Below are 16,761 nucleotides of genomic sequence, written 5' to 3'. Positions count from 1 at the left end.
ACCTTCCATCTGAAAGGGCCTTCATAGTTAAATGTGATGTGTATTGAAGTGCAGGTAATACATGACGTGCCACTATGAGTGTAGATTGTGTCATGTGCCATACATGTATAGTTTCTGTTCCTGGTGATATAGCTCTTTGCTCTCCATGCTCCTCTCCAGCAGAGTGTGGTTCTGCTGACTCAGCAGATTGATTTGACTCAAGAGGTGGTGGTTCTCCTCTTCCAGATTCCCTTTCAGTCGACTCAGCAGCTACACACACACACAGAAGACACAAATAGTGATCAAGAAATGAAGTCTAGTACCAGAACTATACATTGTTTCTGCTTCTCTGAAAATTAAAAAAATGTATCCTGTTCACCTCACAGTGGTTGTCTAGTTTGGTCACCGATAGATCCAGGCCCTGATGTTGTTCCATTAGTGAATCATATCGTGCCATCCATCGACTCACTTCCAGCTGGGTGGAGCTTAATGAGCTCTTGAGTTCATTTATGCGCTGCTGAAGTCCTTCATTCTTCTCCGAGTGCTGTGATTGGCTCTCTGTCAGTCTGTGGAGGGGGGGACAGAAGAGGAAAAAGTGAAACAGAATGGAGACACTGTTCAAGTAGTGTTAAAATGAGCATTCAACTGTTCTCCCGGGTTCTTTATCCGTCTTCAGTCATGATGTGGCCACACTGTACCTGGGCCAGTCCATGTGACTTATACCGATCATTAAAAAACAGGGATTTCAAAGTTTTTTCCATATGAGGTAATGACATATAATTAGCACTTGCACCAAAGTCCATAGAGAAAATCCCCAATTTAAACAAACCTAGTACACAAGAGGTGCTGTTCCACTGCTGCCTTGTTTTGGTGAGTTTGCGCCACTCAGGTAAATCTAAATGAAGATTTTATACACTAAATTCACAAGAAAACACATTTGAACCAACAGATGAAGGCAACAGTGGATTAGCTACTACCTCTGTGTTGTTTAATGCTGGAAGGTCAAATTTGTAATTCATAGAGCTAATTTTTTCTATGGACTTTGGTGTGGGAAAGTGAGGGCTTCACAAACTCCAGTTTCCAGCAGCAAAAGGTTGTCTAATAGAGATAAAAATTGTCAAGCATATTCTTTAGTTATCACAGTCTGTGTGTGCATACAATGTTGATAATATGTCACAACCACCTCATAAAACCATATTTCAAAAAGCAAGCAAAGACACAATCTCCTTCATTCTTCTATCTGATGGGGACTTGTGTGAAAATACCACACCTGTCCACTTCTGTTTTCAGCTGCAGATTCTCTTGCTGCAGAAGCCGAGTCTTCTGAATCTCCTGGTTTAACTCCTCCTTCTCCTTCTGACCACGCCCCTCATGCTCGTCCCATTTCTCCTTCTGCTGCACCAAAACACAATGCCTCCACAAAGACACACAGACAGTTACCATTTGACAGTATTTGGACATGTGTACAAGAGTTCTTCAGTAATCTTAGCGGTGTATTTTAAGCTTACTTGTTGTGCAGCGTCCTGTGTTCATTCTCGAGCGTCCTCTGTTTGGATTTCAACGACGCATGCTGACTGATCAGCTGCTCGTACTCGTGCGCTTGCCTTTCGTGGACGCTCAGCAGGCGCTCGTGGTCACTGAGCACACCTTCCCGAGCACGCCACGCCTCCTCGCGCTGTCGCTGCCACGACTCTACCTCAGTCTCCAATGCTGTGACCTGACCTTGCAGTACAGCATTCTGGGCCATCAGAGATGCACTCTGAGAGGAGAGCGTGGAGTTCTCCACCTGAGAAATCCATTAGAAAAAGTTTGAATAAAACCCACAACAGCACTAAGATTAAATCAGTTTAACTGAGAGACGTAATACCTGCAGCTTTGCTGTTTGTGTGTGTAAGCCTGAATTCTGTTCCTGTAGGGTGGTGGTGTGTCGCTGCAGTGCCCCCATCTGGTTGTTAAGAGAAGTGTTCTGGTTCTCTATCTGTTTGAGCTGCTCCTTCAACAGACTGCTCTCTGTATGCAGAGAGGCATTCTGGAGAAAACAATAACAGACATTAATCAACCCTTTATTCAAGTAGCAAGTACTCCATGTGACTGTGAGAACACAATAAATACAGATGTGTGCAGGAGATACCAGGAGGAACCTTTTCATGGCAAATAAATCAGGAGATACTGGAAAAATCCAATAAGATATGAAGCTGTAGTTGACAACCTTTGTCACATGAGTTCACATTATGCTGATTGAGCATATCAGCTCCACACTACTGTCTCTGTGCAACATTCCTACACTGCACATAGGATGTAATGTGTTTACAGCAACAGCGTAACAGTGTGCTAGTAAAGCAAGACAAATGCAGGTTGGAGTGTGAAAACACTAAGAGGCTTCCACAAAAAAATGCCAGAAGCGAAATCCACTGCTCAAGAAAACAGGTAATTTAGCAGACTGTCAGGATGATGCTCCCAATAAGTGAACATAAACAGCAACAACAAAAAACACTAAAATATAATTAATACAGGCATCAAATGTTAAGCGGTTAAAAAAATGTTTCTTACACTCTTCTCTACATCAATAAGATGATCTTTGATTCGCAGAAGCTCAGCAGTGGCTGACCCTTGACTCCTGTCACCATCTGAGAACTGCCGGGTCTTATGCGCCTAGAAAAACACACATACATAGATGTATATAAATAAAATACATACTTTATAAAGCTGCACATTTTCTTTTTCATATTCAGTTATTCTGTGACTTTTTATCTCTTTAAGAAAGAGTGAGTATCTTGTCTGTGAATCATGGAAACACATTGTTTCTCAGTTGCCGATGTCTTTTTTTGGACATTCAGCTCTGCTGTTTGGTGGAAGCAAAGCTCTTAGCTTGTTACTCATTAACTTGTTACTAAATCTCAGGAAAGCTACAGTGTAAGACCTCATTAATGAATATCTGATACAGTCAAGCCCTTGCCAAAATGAGTTGACACACTGCGGACTAAGCCGATCAGCTCCGGGTTCATAAGCCCTTGTGTTTTTTTTTTTTGTTTTTTTTTAACCTGAGATAGACTTTTCCACACTGTAGCTTTTCAGGGTAAAAGGCAGAAGGGGAAAAAAAAAAATCACTTTGAAAGGCCCAAAGATACTAAATTACTAAATTGTTTGTGCTGTTTCTGCAATTACTTTATGTGCCAGAAGGGGGAGACAAAATTGGACAACTTGAATTGGCTTGGAACTGAATTGGCTCCTGGTTGCTTATGAGTGTATTATTATTGTGAGTGAGAGAAGCCATGGCATGAACAGTGAGTCCTTACAGTGGTCAGCTCGGAACGCAGTGTAGCGTTGAGTGCTTTGCTCTCCTGAAGCTTCTTATCCAGAGTGGAGATTTTCTCCTCCTTTAGCTTCATTGTCTGTTGGACAGTTTCCTCCAGTCGAGACTCAAGTAGCCTGTACCTGCTGACACACGCACACAAAATAAATTACTCATCCACTGATAGTGTAATAACATAAAACAAGAGTGAAAGATCAGATTTTGTTTATATGTGTGGCTGTAGGAGGTTACAGACACTGAGAAATGAGCACTCCCTACAACTAACCAGCATAAGAAAGAAAAACTTATTTTCAGTGAAAACATGGCTGCCAGCAGGAAAACAGTTAAAAACAGATTTTAAATATGCACCTGCTTTGGTCTATGATATCTTAGGAATATGTTTGTAATTTTATCTTGCCATTTAACAGCCTTATCCTACTGTAAACACCCGTTTTCCCCAAAAAATCTGCATTTTTAGCTTGCTATGATATAAAATGTGCTGCTCTACTGCTTCATTTGGTTGGTTTGTTTTACTTTGGTATATGTGAGGGAAGGATTTCAAACACCACAATGTTTCACCAAAGTCACAATGGAAACTTGCCGATGGAGGCAGAAGTGGATCGATATCTCCTGTGCATGTAAAAAATTAGACATGCAAAGCAAAACAAACTTTCTGGTTGGGAAAGTCTGTCTAATGGTGACTTAAACAGGTATAAATGATATTATTTGAGTTACGTGGCTAAAATCTGTATTTCCATGTGTCCTGGCAGGCAGCCATGATAGCGACCATGATCCTCATACCAGCATGAGGAGATGCATGACAGAGCATCAATCCAACCACACTCAGTGGATTATCACATGAAGTGAAGCAAGACCCATAACCTAAAAAATGTTTGAGATATGAGAGACAGACACCTGTCGTCCAGCGTGTGCTCTTGCTGCAGTAGTTTTTCTCTGTTCAGTCCGATCTTCTCCAGTTCTTCGCTGAGTCTCTCCAAGTCAACGCTCTTCTGCTGAACACTCAGTTTCTCGGACACCAGCTCCTGCACACACAGACATGTGTGAGACACAAAACACAACATATATATATGTACAGTAAATACACACACATTTGCCTAGAATGACATATAGATCATTATTATATTATGTTTACAATGCATGTAAGTGGTCTGCATTTTCTTGACTTCTAATGCCATAAAGACTTAGTTAGACCTCTGTCAAAACCTTGTCACCTTAAATGATTTAACAGTTACAGGTCCACGTCCGGAGCAAGATTGGTCTTTTTAGTTCACTTTGATATTCAGTAGATAATATGAACGATGAGCCGATAATAAATAGATGTTTTAGAGTTTGGGATCATGTCACATGAGCATCCTCAACAAAAACAATGTCCTCATTTGTCTTCGACTGTGACCCGAGACACTAAATGCACTGTGTTCTTCAAGGTAAGGAACTTGTTAGCTAACAAAGCCATCTATAATATGCTCAGAAAAATATGATCAACAAGATCATGTGATAAGAATAACGCTGAAATATAACAGGTCTTGTGGTGGTCGATTTGTTTTGTTCCATATGACTTGTAGTTGTAGTAAATCTTGCCACAAGACAACATATTCCTCCTGGAAACTGAAGTTTGTGAACTCTCTGTCACACACAAAGGTTCATTGATAGATATCTGCATGTTTAGCTTGCTGTGATACAGGAGTCGCTGCTCTCCTGTCGCTTCATTTGGTACACCTACACCTACTGATGGAAGCAGCACTGGATAAAGAACTCTCGTGTGCCATGAGGAAAAATTGCTGATTTTCTCGATGGACTTTGGTGTGGGGAATGAGCCGTTTATAAATAAAAACAAACATCAGTTTCCAGTTTTTATTTTCGTGAAATTAGTTATTAGTTTGAATGGAATTGTAATAATTGACAAAAAAATGTGGGTCAATTATAGCTGTTTTGAGAATCATATTACAGACTTGACAAAAAGTATTTGCTCAGTTGTCCAGGAACTCCTTGACTGTGACTGAGACAATAAATTGATTATGCGTTTCCTAAGAGAAGGAATTCCTAAGCTAACACAGCTAGATTTAAAATGCTCAGAAGAAAATATAACCATGAGACCATGTGATAGAAGTGAAAGCTGAAATGATGGATTGGTGATTGTTTTGTTCCATATGACCAACAGTGATATAATTGTCAGCTCTCCCACACGGACCTGCATGGGATCAAGATGTGATGTTTCTCTCTCACCTCTCTCAGAGTAGCCAGAGTTCTCTTGTCAATTGTGGCCTGTTTCTGCAGCTCCTTGTTCTCCCTCTCCAGCTCTTTGCCTTTGACTGCCACCTCCTTCAGCCTGTCCAGTTCCTTACTCAGAGTCATGCCCTCCTTCTCTACCGTCGCCAGTCCTCTGGTTTTCTCCTCCAGTTCTGTCTCTTTCCCTTCTAGCAGAGTCCGGATTTTCAAACTCTCCTTTTCCAAATGCTTCCTGCCCTTCTCTGACTGCTCCAGGTCCAGTTGGAGCTTCTTTCTCTCCTTGTCTCCTTCCTCTCTCCTTTTCCGCTCCCCCTTTAGATCTTCTACTTCCCTTCTCCATTCCTCCTCTCGGTTGTGCGCCTCTTGCTTCTCTCTCTCCAACCGTTCCGTCTCATCTTTACTTCTCTCCATTTCCTCCTCTGAGCAACGTTTCTCCTGATTCAGAGTTGCAATGTTCACGTCCAGCCTTTCTGCCCTCTTCCTCTCGGTTTGTGCCTCCTCTCTGACGTCTTCTAGCCTCCTCTCCAGCTCCTGTTTTTCTCTCTGTGCCTCCTTATGCTCCTCCTGTAGGCTCGCCAGGCGAGTGGATGAGGCTCGCAGGTTTTCCAGGGAGCAGCGGAGCTCCAGGTTCTCCTTCGTCACCAGGCCGTTCTCCACCTCATGCCTCCCCAGCTGCTGCAGCTGTTGCTGGGCCTCCTCGGCCTCCCGCTTCAGCCTGTGCACCTCCTGCTCCAGGGAGGAAACCTGCTTTTCTAGATCCTCTGACCGCTCGCTGCATGCCCGTAGAGACACCACCTGTAGGCAAGACACAATTATATGCAAGTGTTTGCAGCATTCGGATCAGTTTTTAAGTATAAACAAAAAAAAGTCATGAATTATTGAATCAAAATGATTACTTCTCTGTTCAACGTGTCCCTGCTCCGTTCCAGCCTCGCCCCCTCTCTCTCCGCCTCTTCACACCGGGCTGCCCTCTCCCTCAGCCTCTCGGCCTCCTCATCAAGCACTTTGAGTTGTGATTCCAAACTGGCCAAACGGGAGCTTGTGTCGGTGATGTTCTGGTGCAGTAAACGGTTCTTCGCTTCCACATCGCGGACCCTCGCCTCGCTGTTAGACTGCGCACGCTCCTGAAGAGACACCACTGCCTCAGACAGGTGCTGCTTCTCGCTCTCCAACTCTGAGATCTGATTGGATAAGATAGACCAAACAAACAGGTGACTAAGAATTAATTTTCAGTCTCATATATAACCTGAGTGTGTTTGTGTGTTTTTTTATTACCTGTCGATCCTTTTCTGCCCTCAGAATATGTAGCTCTCTCTCCACGCACTGCTTTTCCTTCAGTATTTCCTCTCCCAGAGATTCCATGTCCTGATTGGTCAATCTCTCCTGGTCCAACAAGCCCTGAAAACGCTCCAACTAACAAAAACACAGAAAAAGTATCATAGATGTGTCTAATAGAGAAAGTGGAAGCAGTTATCTCCGTAATAGTAAATGAAATCCAAATATTTTGAGACGAGAGAACTCGACATTGAAGTTGCTCCCAGACTCTTAGTTGCTGTTTGTGTTTTATATTACAATAAACAACTGCAATCAAGTCCACTATTGAGCAAGCAATGCATAAAAAAAATCACTGCCTGTTTGATGTGAGAGCACCAGAACAGTTCAAGACATTTAGATAATCTGAATATGTATTCTCACATCGATGCACTTCTCTTTCATACTAAACAAATGGCTCTGCCATATCCAGGCCTCTCACCTTCTTGCTGAGACTCTGGTTTTCTCTATCCAGCTCCTGGGTGTGGAGCTGCTGCTCCTGCATGAGGTGATTCTCCTCCTTCAGTCTTTCAATTGAGGCCTGCAGCTCCCTGTTTTCCTTCTCCAGCTTCAACGCTCGACTGGAAACGCACTCGTTCAGCTCGTGGACCAACGACTTACGAGCTGCAGCAGAGACAGTAGCGTGGGTTATGACAGTGTCGGGTTAGTCACCTACACACACATCACACGCTAACTGAGGACAGACAGTGTGAGTAACCCAATTGCGCGTGCATTTATTTCTTTATTTTATGTTGCTTGTACAAGTGAAGCGGTCACTAAGTTTTTGACCTCACCGTACCTGAGCATCGAATCGGGCCCGCGTTGTTGTATTTCAACGACTGTTTAGACTTTAAGTATGGTGTGAACATGGTCATTGGTTTGGGCATTGAAATGTTTTTGTTTATTTGAAGATACTGTGAATGTTTCTGAGGTCTGTGAATATAATGGGAACAGTTGACAAGTGCTTAAGCTTGGTTGGTGTGTAAAACACTCGAGTTAATTTTTAGTACTGTGTGTGAGTGATAATTTAAAGTTATTGTCCATATTGATTGGGTTTAAAATAAGTATTTTGCCACAGTTATCTGAAGTTAATTCAGCACCACAAAACAAAACTAAAAGAACCCAGAGCCCGCCCAGATATTTACACACTTGGGAATACAGAGAGGAGGATAGGGAAAGTTGTCAGGAAAAAGAAGCTGGGGTCTTACTCTCTGTGTTAGTGTTGTCATGGTTCTTGCTCAGCTGCTCCAGCTCCCAGCCGAGATGAGCCGACTCGTTCATACTCTGTTTGTGTCCGATCTCCAGCAGCATGTTCTCCTCCACCAGCTCCTCCAGCCTCTGACGTTCATTGTCCCTCTCCTTAACACACACACACACAACACTTTTTCGAGATTCACACTGGTATTTATGACCATCAATGTGCAAAAGTTTCTCATTATTCTGGTGGAAATCTTTTAAAAACAGCTTAACAATGACTTAACAGTGACCTTCTGCGCTATAACAACAGGTAGAGTGCTTTACCATTTCCAGGTCGTGTATCTTCGCTCGTAGTAACAGGTTGTCTTTCTCTAGTGTATGAAGTTTTTCAAAGCGCCCCCTGGAGGCTGACAGTTGTTCTTCTAGCAGCATCTTTGTCTCGAGCAGGGTCAGGTTGTCCTCGCGAAGCTCCTGAACAACCACATTGACACACACACACAGCCAGTGCCAAATGCCAGTCAGTTCAGGTTCATATTGTGCAACACTTTAAACTTATTTTTCAGCTTTTGGTATGTTAATATTTCCTTAGGTCTTCCATGAAACAGACTTAATGTGTTATAGCAATTTCAATAACATACACGCGTCACAAGACTGTTACGTGACTAGTATGTAGTCGGAAAAACTGTGACTTTACCTCAACTCTGGTCTTGTAGAAGTGAACATCATTGAGTTTTTCTTTACATCTGGTCAGTTCAGTCTCCATTTTTTCCACCCTGGATGCTTTTTCTCTCATCGAGTCCACCTCATCCCGGTAAACTCGGGCCAAACGAGCCTCACAAGTCAGGGACTGGTTCTAAAACACACACACATTTCTATCATCATCCTCGTTTACATAATTATTTCCCCACAATTATATGTTTACAGCATTTTTCCACACATGCACATACAGATCTTAGAAATCGGTCCTGACCTCTTGCTTCTGCCTCTGTAACTCCTGATCCAAGCGTTCCACTTCATGTTTTGAATCCATCAGCTGTTCCGTTTTCTCTTCTCTACACGTGCGCACACACAAAATTAAATGGTTAGCTTTTGTATAGAAACATATACATGTATAGCACATTGGTGTATGGGTATTACCGACAGTAATACAATTCCTAAAACAAATAAAACATGTATATTCTGAGCCCTGTGCTTTATTTATAGAAATAATCAAGACGCTTTACTCTGCAGACTGACTTAGAGTAGGATTGTAGAGTTCATCTCCAAATACATGGTTCCTCATGGTGATTACATAGTAGACTGATCAAAACAAGACAGCATAATAAGCTATGCTGGGACTATAATGACTTCCAGCCACTGCTTCTGTCACAACAATTCAGATTTAAAAGCAGTGAAACAAAGAAAGTGTGGACTTCAAGGTGCAATTAGCTGCTGCTTTAGTTTGTGTAAGACACATTAGTATCCAATCAACGACATTAGACAGATCTAATCTTCTTTTCTATGTTAAACCCGCTCACAGTTTGTGCTTTCACCCACAGACTTACAGCTCTTGTCTGTATTTGCGGAGCTTGGATTTGGTGTCGGCGAGCTCCACAGACAGATGTTGTTTCTCTTCTTTGCTCAGCCCAGACATAGACGCAGCCACTCCTCTGTCGTTAACGCCCACTCTTCCAGAACTCAGCCCTCGCTCTGGGCTACTCATACCCAGGTTCCTGCAGCCTTCCTGCGGCTGCTGACTGAACAGGTAATCCCTCTCCTGGGTCAGATCCAAAATCACCTGAAAAGCAGGATTGTTGTTTAACCATTGAAATAATGCTACAAGAGGACCTTTGCCAATATGTAATATTTCCCCACAAAATCTGTATTGTAACAGTATAAACACTAGGGATGCACCGATTGCCATTTTTGGGGCCGATTCCGATTTCCAATTTTTCAAGAAGTTTGACCTGCCGATACCGATTTTAGCCGATTACGATTTCAATTTTTTAAACCACTTTACAGCATACAGAAATAAATATATTTTGCATATTTTCTTTAATAGAACATTTTAACATAGTAATACAATCAGTTCACATCCAATATCCAACTAAAGCCGCGTGCACATGTGTTGCTGATGCTGCGCGATGCGGGTGCATTTGATCGGCTTATTAAAATCGGAATATTCTGACTGATAGGCCGGTCACCGATTTCGGCCGATCACGTGAAAATCGGCCGATTACGATCACTGGCAAATTAATCGGTGCATCCCTAATAAACACACTGGATTAGGGGGCAATATGGGATTTTTTTGTTTTTGTTTAGTTTCGATATATATATATATATTACTATACAAATAAAATCAATATTTCTGTAAGGCTTGGTGATATGGCTTATAAACAATATCTGAATATTTTAGTCTATATTCCCATATGGGAGATATAACATTTCTACGTTTAAAGATCTGTATTACGTATGTATGCTTAAAATACAGTTTACCTTTCCTTTTAAATAAAGGTTTGTTTATTTCCTTGGCTTCTTAATGTTAAATTAAGGATATTTATGTGTGTCAGAAACAATTCAATTGACTGCAAATAATCAAATTCTGCTATAACACAATAATTAGGCTTAAAATTAAAGAAGTGTTATTAAGTGACTTGTTTTTGGCAATTCCATGCATTTTGGAATCAATATATACATATACATATATACATATACACACATTACGATATCCAGAATACCATATCTTGTCTCATGAGTAAAAAGTATTGATATGTTGCCAAGCCCTTCTCTGAACTAATTTTATTTTATTTAATTTATTTATTTAATAAGTGTATAAGTGTTTATAAGTGTTAATAAAATAACATTATTCACAGCCAGGCAGTGGTTCTTGTGCGTCTCTTTACCTCGATGGCTTTGTCTCTCTCGTCAATCAGTTGCTGTAAAGACGTAGCCATGGTACGAGACAGAGGTTCCAGCTCTTCGTGGCCAAGCTCTGTTCCTTCCTCCAGCCAGGAGAGGTCAAGGACATTTAGCTGGTTATGTGTGACCTGCAATGCACAAACAGACAGACACACATTCAATGCTCTAGTACTTTTTTTTTTTATATCTTTTAATATCAAATTGAGAGCTTGTAATGATAATCTGGCTCCAGTATGTGGATGACTATTTTACAAAAACAGTGTTTCTGAAGGATCAACCCATTAACAACATCAAGTTCACGAGAGAACAGGAAGAAGATAAGCAGCTGCAATGTCCTGGAAATCCACTGACAAGGAGCGATAATTTCTTCTATATCACCACCTTTGCTAATATAAAAAGGTCAATTTTAACATTCGTCCTTCACTCAGCAAAACAATGGAGGGTGTTCACTGCAGCCATCAATAAAGTCTTTAATCTGTTTGATTATTAATATTTAATGTATTAAAGTTGCTAACAGATAATCCTTTGGTTAAACTCTGAGTAAACAGAGCAGAGTATAGAGCTAACATGAATCCAACAGTCTCGGCCTCTGATCTAAGAGAAACTTCCAATATCCCACACCATTTTATCCAATCAGGAGCCAGAACTCTGCTCATGAGATTAGGCTGTTTGAATCAGTGCCCCACCCTTCCACATGTGCTCATAAGGTGACAACGGAGACGGGAGTGGAATATTAACGGCAGCAACAGACAGGAAGTTAGCCAAACATTAGCCCAATGACATAAATTCAATTAATCTATAAAATCAGACAGGAAAAGATTGATCGTCACTAAAGCAAATATTTACATTCCGACAGCCAGTACAGTAGAATGTTTGGATTTTTCCCACTGAATTTAGCCCTTGATCAGCAGTCATGATTAAACGCAATTAATGATGCACCACAGACTAAAACCTCGTGCCAACTACAACAAAACAAAGAAAAGGAAGCAGTGAAGGCGACAGAAACACAAACAGTATGGAGATAAACTGAAAAAAAGCCAAAACAACTTCAAAAAACATGCCAGATATCAGGGACCGTGGCAGAAGCAAAGTTCTGCAACCACACGTGTTTTTGGGTTTGTACAAACAAATTGACATTAATTTTTTGAAAGCAAAACGGTGAATGTCAAACTATTTAAATCAACTGATCAATTAGATGAATCATATTCTATGCATTACCGACTCTGTCAAGAATAAAGTAAAATGTGTAGCAGAATCAAGCAAACTGTTATTAGACTCAAATGTTCAAATCAACATAGATGCACTGTCTCACGTTTATATGAAGGATGGAAAAACACACTTGACCTTGTATATTAAAACAACATGGAAAATGGAAGGAGGAATATATATATCAGAGGAAAAGTGGGTCATATCATTGGAAATGTAGCAGCCCACAAAATTGGAATTGGTGTTATGGTGTTTCTTTTTTTCCTCACAAAGGGACATTCAGGCGATCTTAGTGTAAATAACAATTTACATGGATGTACATGCTAATGTTTGTCACTGAATGTCAATAAAAAGTGAAAAAAAGTACAAGAAACATGTCCTCCTGATTTAAAATCATGTTGGATGCAAGAAATTTCTCAGGCATCAAAAAAAAAAAAAGATGTGAGTGCTATTATTACTCCACTGACAGTGAAGAGTTTACAAGTTCATTAGACCAGAACAGACAGTAAACATCTGTTTATCAACCTTGGAAAAGGCTAGTATGTAGTTGATTGATTCCTTCTTTTGCAAGTCACTTTGGATAAAAGTGTCTGCTAAATGCTTAAATGTAAATGTAAGATGATTTCACCAAAATGTTGTTAAATTAAAACACCACCTCATGAGGTGTGCTTCATTCTATTACAGACAACAGTAGCACTGTGCCACACTGACCTCCTGGATGTGAGAGACGATGGCAGCCTGGGTCTCGATGTCCAGCAGCTTGATCTTCTCTATCATCTCCTCCTTACGCTCACACTGACCATGGAAACACACGGAGGAATACATTTAATACAATTGTTTGAATAGACAGAACAAAAAGATAAAACCACAATTTATTTATTTATTTATTTGTATAAATGTCAGCTGATCAGTCCTTCTCTTCCTCTGTCTTTCCACTCATCCCTCCCTCAGGCCTTGAGCCTTTATGGAACCAGTAGACCCAGAAAAGGTAGCAAGGGAGACAAAGGCAGGGAAGACAAACGAGAGGGAGGAAAATTAGTAAGAAGGGGGTGAGGAGGGGAGATGCAGAGCAGCCGTAGGCAAAGGAAAACCAGGGAGAGCGGGGATTAAAATAAAAAACACACACACGTGGTATAGGTTCATAGTGATGGGAGAGGTGGACACAAGAGACAACAAAGAGCAAAATGAGCAAAGCACCTGCACGCCGAGCTTATACATCTCGAGGCACTCCTCTTTACTTACAGTTAACCTAGTTAACGCTCAGCTCACCTTCATTCATTTTCTTTGCATATACATTTTTTTACTGATCTAATCATACATTTTGTTATCGTTTCATTTATTCATTCATTTTCAGGGCTGACAGTGTTAAAGCATTAATCACAATTAACGAAGAGTGAAATAAATGAAGCTGCAGATGCTTCAGAGAGACGGCGAGCAACAATTGTGCTGCTTCTTTGTGTCACAGAATCTCTCTGCTTGTTTCATTCTAGACTATTTGTATATTTGTGAGGTTGCAGCCTGGTCCGTTCGTCTGTCCAACTCTAATAACATGAAACAACTAAACTGGAACTGCTGCAAAGGGCAAATGCTGACTGTGTTAAGCTCAGGCTTAATATACAGTACTTCCTTAAGATGTGAAATAATGTAATAAATCTAAAAAGTGTAGTTCAAAAAGTAACTTTCTGTGCACTTATTTGATTCCTAATCACTGATAAATGTTGCTTTAATAGATTTTAAAAGTGCTGTGAAATTAACTATTGAACATCTGCAATTTATCTTTGATCGAACCTTTTTTAAAGTTCTATTATTTTGCCTTTTATTCTGACATCGTTTAATTTCCTTTTTGCCCTTATCATTTGTATTTTTCAACACTGTATTGAATTCTTTGTTGTTTTTCATGTCTCTTTACAGCACCTAGACTCTACCTCTAAAAAAGATGAATAAAGCTGCCTTGTCTTGCCTATATAAACTCTTACTGCATAGAATAACCCAAATATGTAATTCAAATAACATAAACATTTCCTTTTACAGTCCAATAATCCTGATGACTGCTGTTTTATGAAACCATTAGCTGGACTCTATGTGTTTTGAATCTTGCAGTTCCACCCACAACCAGTCCCACCCTGCACCTTATCACAGCACACACTGAGCGGCTGTGCTCAGACATGCAAAACCAAACAGACACACACACACTTCCTGGGAGAGACTAGGTGGCACAATAAACTACTGTGTGTGTTCTGTGCCGTGTGCGTGCGTGCGTTACCTGAACAGCACAGCCGAGTAGCAGCAACAAAAGTCTTTTCAGTTCTTCCATACTCTTAGCTGTTGGGAGAGAGAAAAAAAAAGTAAAAAAAAAAAAGAATCAGTCAATCATAAATCACAGTACAGGTGAATATAAGTGAAACGAACAAGTCGCTGCAAGAAAAAACAGGTGATAAAAGCATCTTTGAACACGGCGTGTGAAGAAATGATCTAAAGGCTGCATGTCGGTGCCTGAGGCTGCGTCATTATATGCTCGCTCAACCAAACCTTTGCGTTTCTATTTGCAAAAATGGCCTAATGGTGACTCAGCAATAATTTAAGTAGGCCATTTGCAGTGATGTCATGGCAGAAGAATCAATGATGGAGAAAGTACATGATGAAACATATAATCACATTCTTGTATTTATTTCAGTAAGATCTATTGGTAACTTTAGGGTGGCAGAGAGGCAACCAGATACTGTCCAGAACCAGTCAGTAATTTATCTTGTGCAGACTATTAATCTCTTAATTGCACGAGAAGGTAGTGGAAATGATGCAGGACTTGACGAACAGGACTTTGTGTTACCTGATATTGGATCCTTAGCGATGCAGAGAATGTTGGGAAGGGGCATGACGATCAACTGCTGCAAGTTCTCCTGTAACACAGATTAAGTTTGACGGGTTAAGAGAGAGCGAGTAAATTACCACGATGATGTTGTGATAAAAACAATAGACCCGATAAGCAACAGAGAACTAAAAGCTCAAGCTGTAGCTCCTTAATGGGAGAAACATAAACATTAAGGTGGGCTCTGGTCACAAGTCTAAGATTAAGATCCCTTATTAGTCCCGCAGTGGGGAAATTTCCAATTACTGCATTTAACCCATCCTTGAGTTAGTGAACACACACAGCACACAGTGAGGTGAGGTGAAGTACACGCTAACCCGGAGAGTATGTAATTAGACTATGGCAGGCTACTGTAGTCTACATAATCAATAAGAATCACTGAAAACAGGGACTGAAATGAAGGATAATTAAGTGTAACATTGTTGTTGTTCTCCATGCAGTGTTCTTCTGCCGTGTCCTGGGATTCTGCCCTGCTGCCTTGTTAGTTTATGGTGCGTCCATGAAGCTGAACACGCAGAACTGACCGTGTCTGCCAAAAGCCGTTTAATCTTCAACTTTGGTCCATTCAAAATTTTGTAGAAATAAATCAAAGTCCAAACACTTACTGACCCAGAGTCAGTTGTGTTTTGTGTGTCTGTGTGTGTGTATAGGCAGGCAGCCAACAGGAAACACCCTCCTGTTGACACAGACATGAAGGGAGGGAGAGGGAGAATCAGGAAAGCAACACCCCACTAGGAGGGAATGCTTTCCATTCCAGTATATCCTCTGTTGTCTCACCAACACACCTGACTGTCCAGAACAAAGAAAATTCTCGACCAAGTCCAACTAAAAGAATATTTTAGATTTGTTTTACTTACATGAATGAAACACACGAGCAGAATCCGGAAAGGATGGAATAAAGTGTCCTCATCAATAGTTTAATCAAGTTGTTTTGATGTTAATGATTAACCTACAATGTCAGTTTCATTTTGCATGCGTGCCGGGCCTCACGTGCTGTGTAACTATGTTTTATAACAGCAGCCAAAGCACTAAAGAAGTGAGCAGTTGAAAAGTGCAGGTAAACATGCGGGGAGATGAAAAGGCCTCTGAACTGTGAGCGGCACCTGCACTGGGGTACATATTAGATGATATTAGATGATATTAAATTAGATTAGATTAGACATTGCTAATCTAAAGTAAACCAGTCATGATTCAAGCAGACTACAGTACGGTGCTACAACTTTAAAAACACTACAACAAGTAATTATCAATTGATTGGGTGCCTTGCTCAGGGGTATCCCAGCCGTTGATCTATCCCGGGATTTGAACCATGACTCCACCACCTTCGATTACATGTCCAATTCTTTTCAGGCAGATATGGTGTTCTCTGCAAAACGACTGACTTGACCACTTACTGCTTGGTTTAACATACCTACTGATGGTTTGTGCTCCCTTATTACAGTATAGAGCAGTTATTGTAGCACAAAAGGGCAAGTAATAACAGGCCAACATGAGCAGATTTGTCAAACAGGAGGCTCATTGTTTTATTAGGCTAGTATTTTTAGTAGTGATTTGTCACAGCAATATAGTCATTACTAATGTGTCACTAATCTACAACCATCACAGTTTAAAACAGAGCTACTTACTTTTTTCAAATATGCAACTCGAGGTTACAGGAAGAAAGGCAATTGTTAGGACCTATGTTGATTCAAAACTATTGTTGTGAGGACACCTTGATGGATCTGATAGATCATTTTGCACACAAATTGTAGCAAGGCAAATAAAA

The 16,761-nt window shown here is 40.7% G+C and overlaps 1 protein-coding gene across 1 annotated transcript in view; it reads right to left on the bottom strand.

Moving 5' to 3' along the window:
• Positions 1-16,761, bottom strand: part of ccdc88c (coiled-coil domain containing 88C) — a 45,784-nt gene that overhangs the window by 12,403 nt on the left and 16,620 nt on the right. Inside the window, exons 4-24 of the mRNA XM_083907840.1 lie at positions 14,958-15,027; positions 14,394-14,452; positions 12,842-12,925; positions 10,909-11,052; positions 9,571-9,803; positions 8,997-9,078; positions 8,721-8,879; positions 8,351-8,497; positions 8,038-8,188; positions 7,272-7,453; positions 6,794-6,931; positions 6,415-6,699; positions 5,516-6,313; positions 4,187-4,314; positions 3,276-3,417; positions 2,530-2,631; positions 1,847-2,008; positions 1,488-1,765; positions 1,250-1,393; positions 359-545; positions 104-249 (exon numbers count right to left, since the gene is read on the bottom strand). Of these exons, the coding sequence (XP_083763966.1) occupies positions 104-249; positions 359-545; positions 1,250-1,393; positions 1,488-1,765; positions 1,847-2,008; positions 2,530-2,631; positions 3,276-3,417; positions 4,187-4,314; positions 5,516-6,313; positions 6,415-6,699; positions 6,794-6,931; positions 7,272-7,453; positions 8,038-8,188; positions 8,351-8,497; positions 8,721-8,879; positions 8,997-9,078; positions 9,571-9,803; positions 10,909-11,052; positions 12,842-12,925; positions 14,394-14,452; positions 14,958-15,027 (3,821 nt within the window). The remainder of the gene's footprint in view (positions 1-103; positions 250-358; positions 546-1,249; positions 1,394-1,487; positions 1,766-1,846; positions 2,009-2,529; positions 2,632-3,275; positions 3,418-4,186; positions 4,315-5,515; positions 6,314-6,414; positions 6,700-6,793; positions 6,932-7,271; positions 7,454-8,037; positions 8,189-8,350; positions 8,498-8,720; positions 8,880-8,996; positions 9,079-9,570; positions 9,804-10,908; positions 11,053-12,841; positions 12,926-14,393; positions 14,453-14,957; positions 15,028-16,761) is intronic.

The sequence above is a fragment of the Microchirus variegatus genome (genome assembly GCF_963457635.1).
Source record: "Microchirus variegatus genome assembly, chromosome: 21".
NCBI lineage: Eukaryota > Metazoa > Chordata > Actinopteri > Pleuronectiformes > Soleidae > Microchirus > Microchirus variegatus.
Note: the sequence above shows the minus strand (reverse complement) of the source record. Positions and strands in the feature narration are given on the sequence as shown.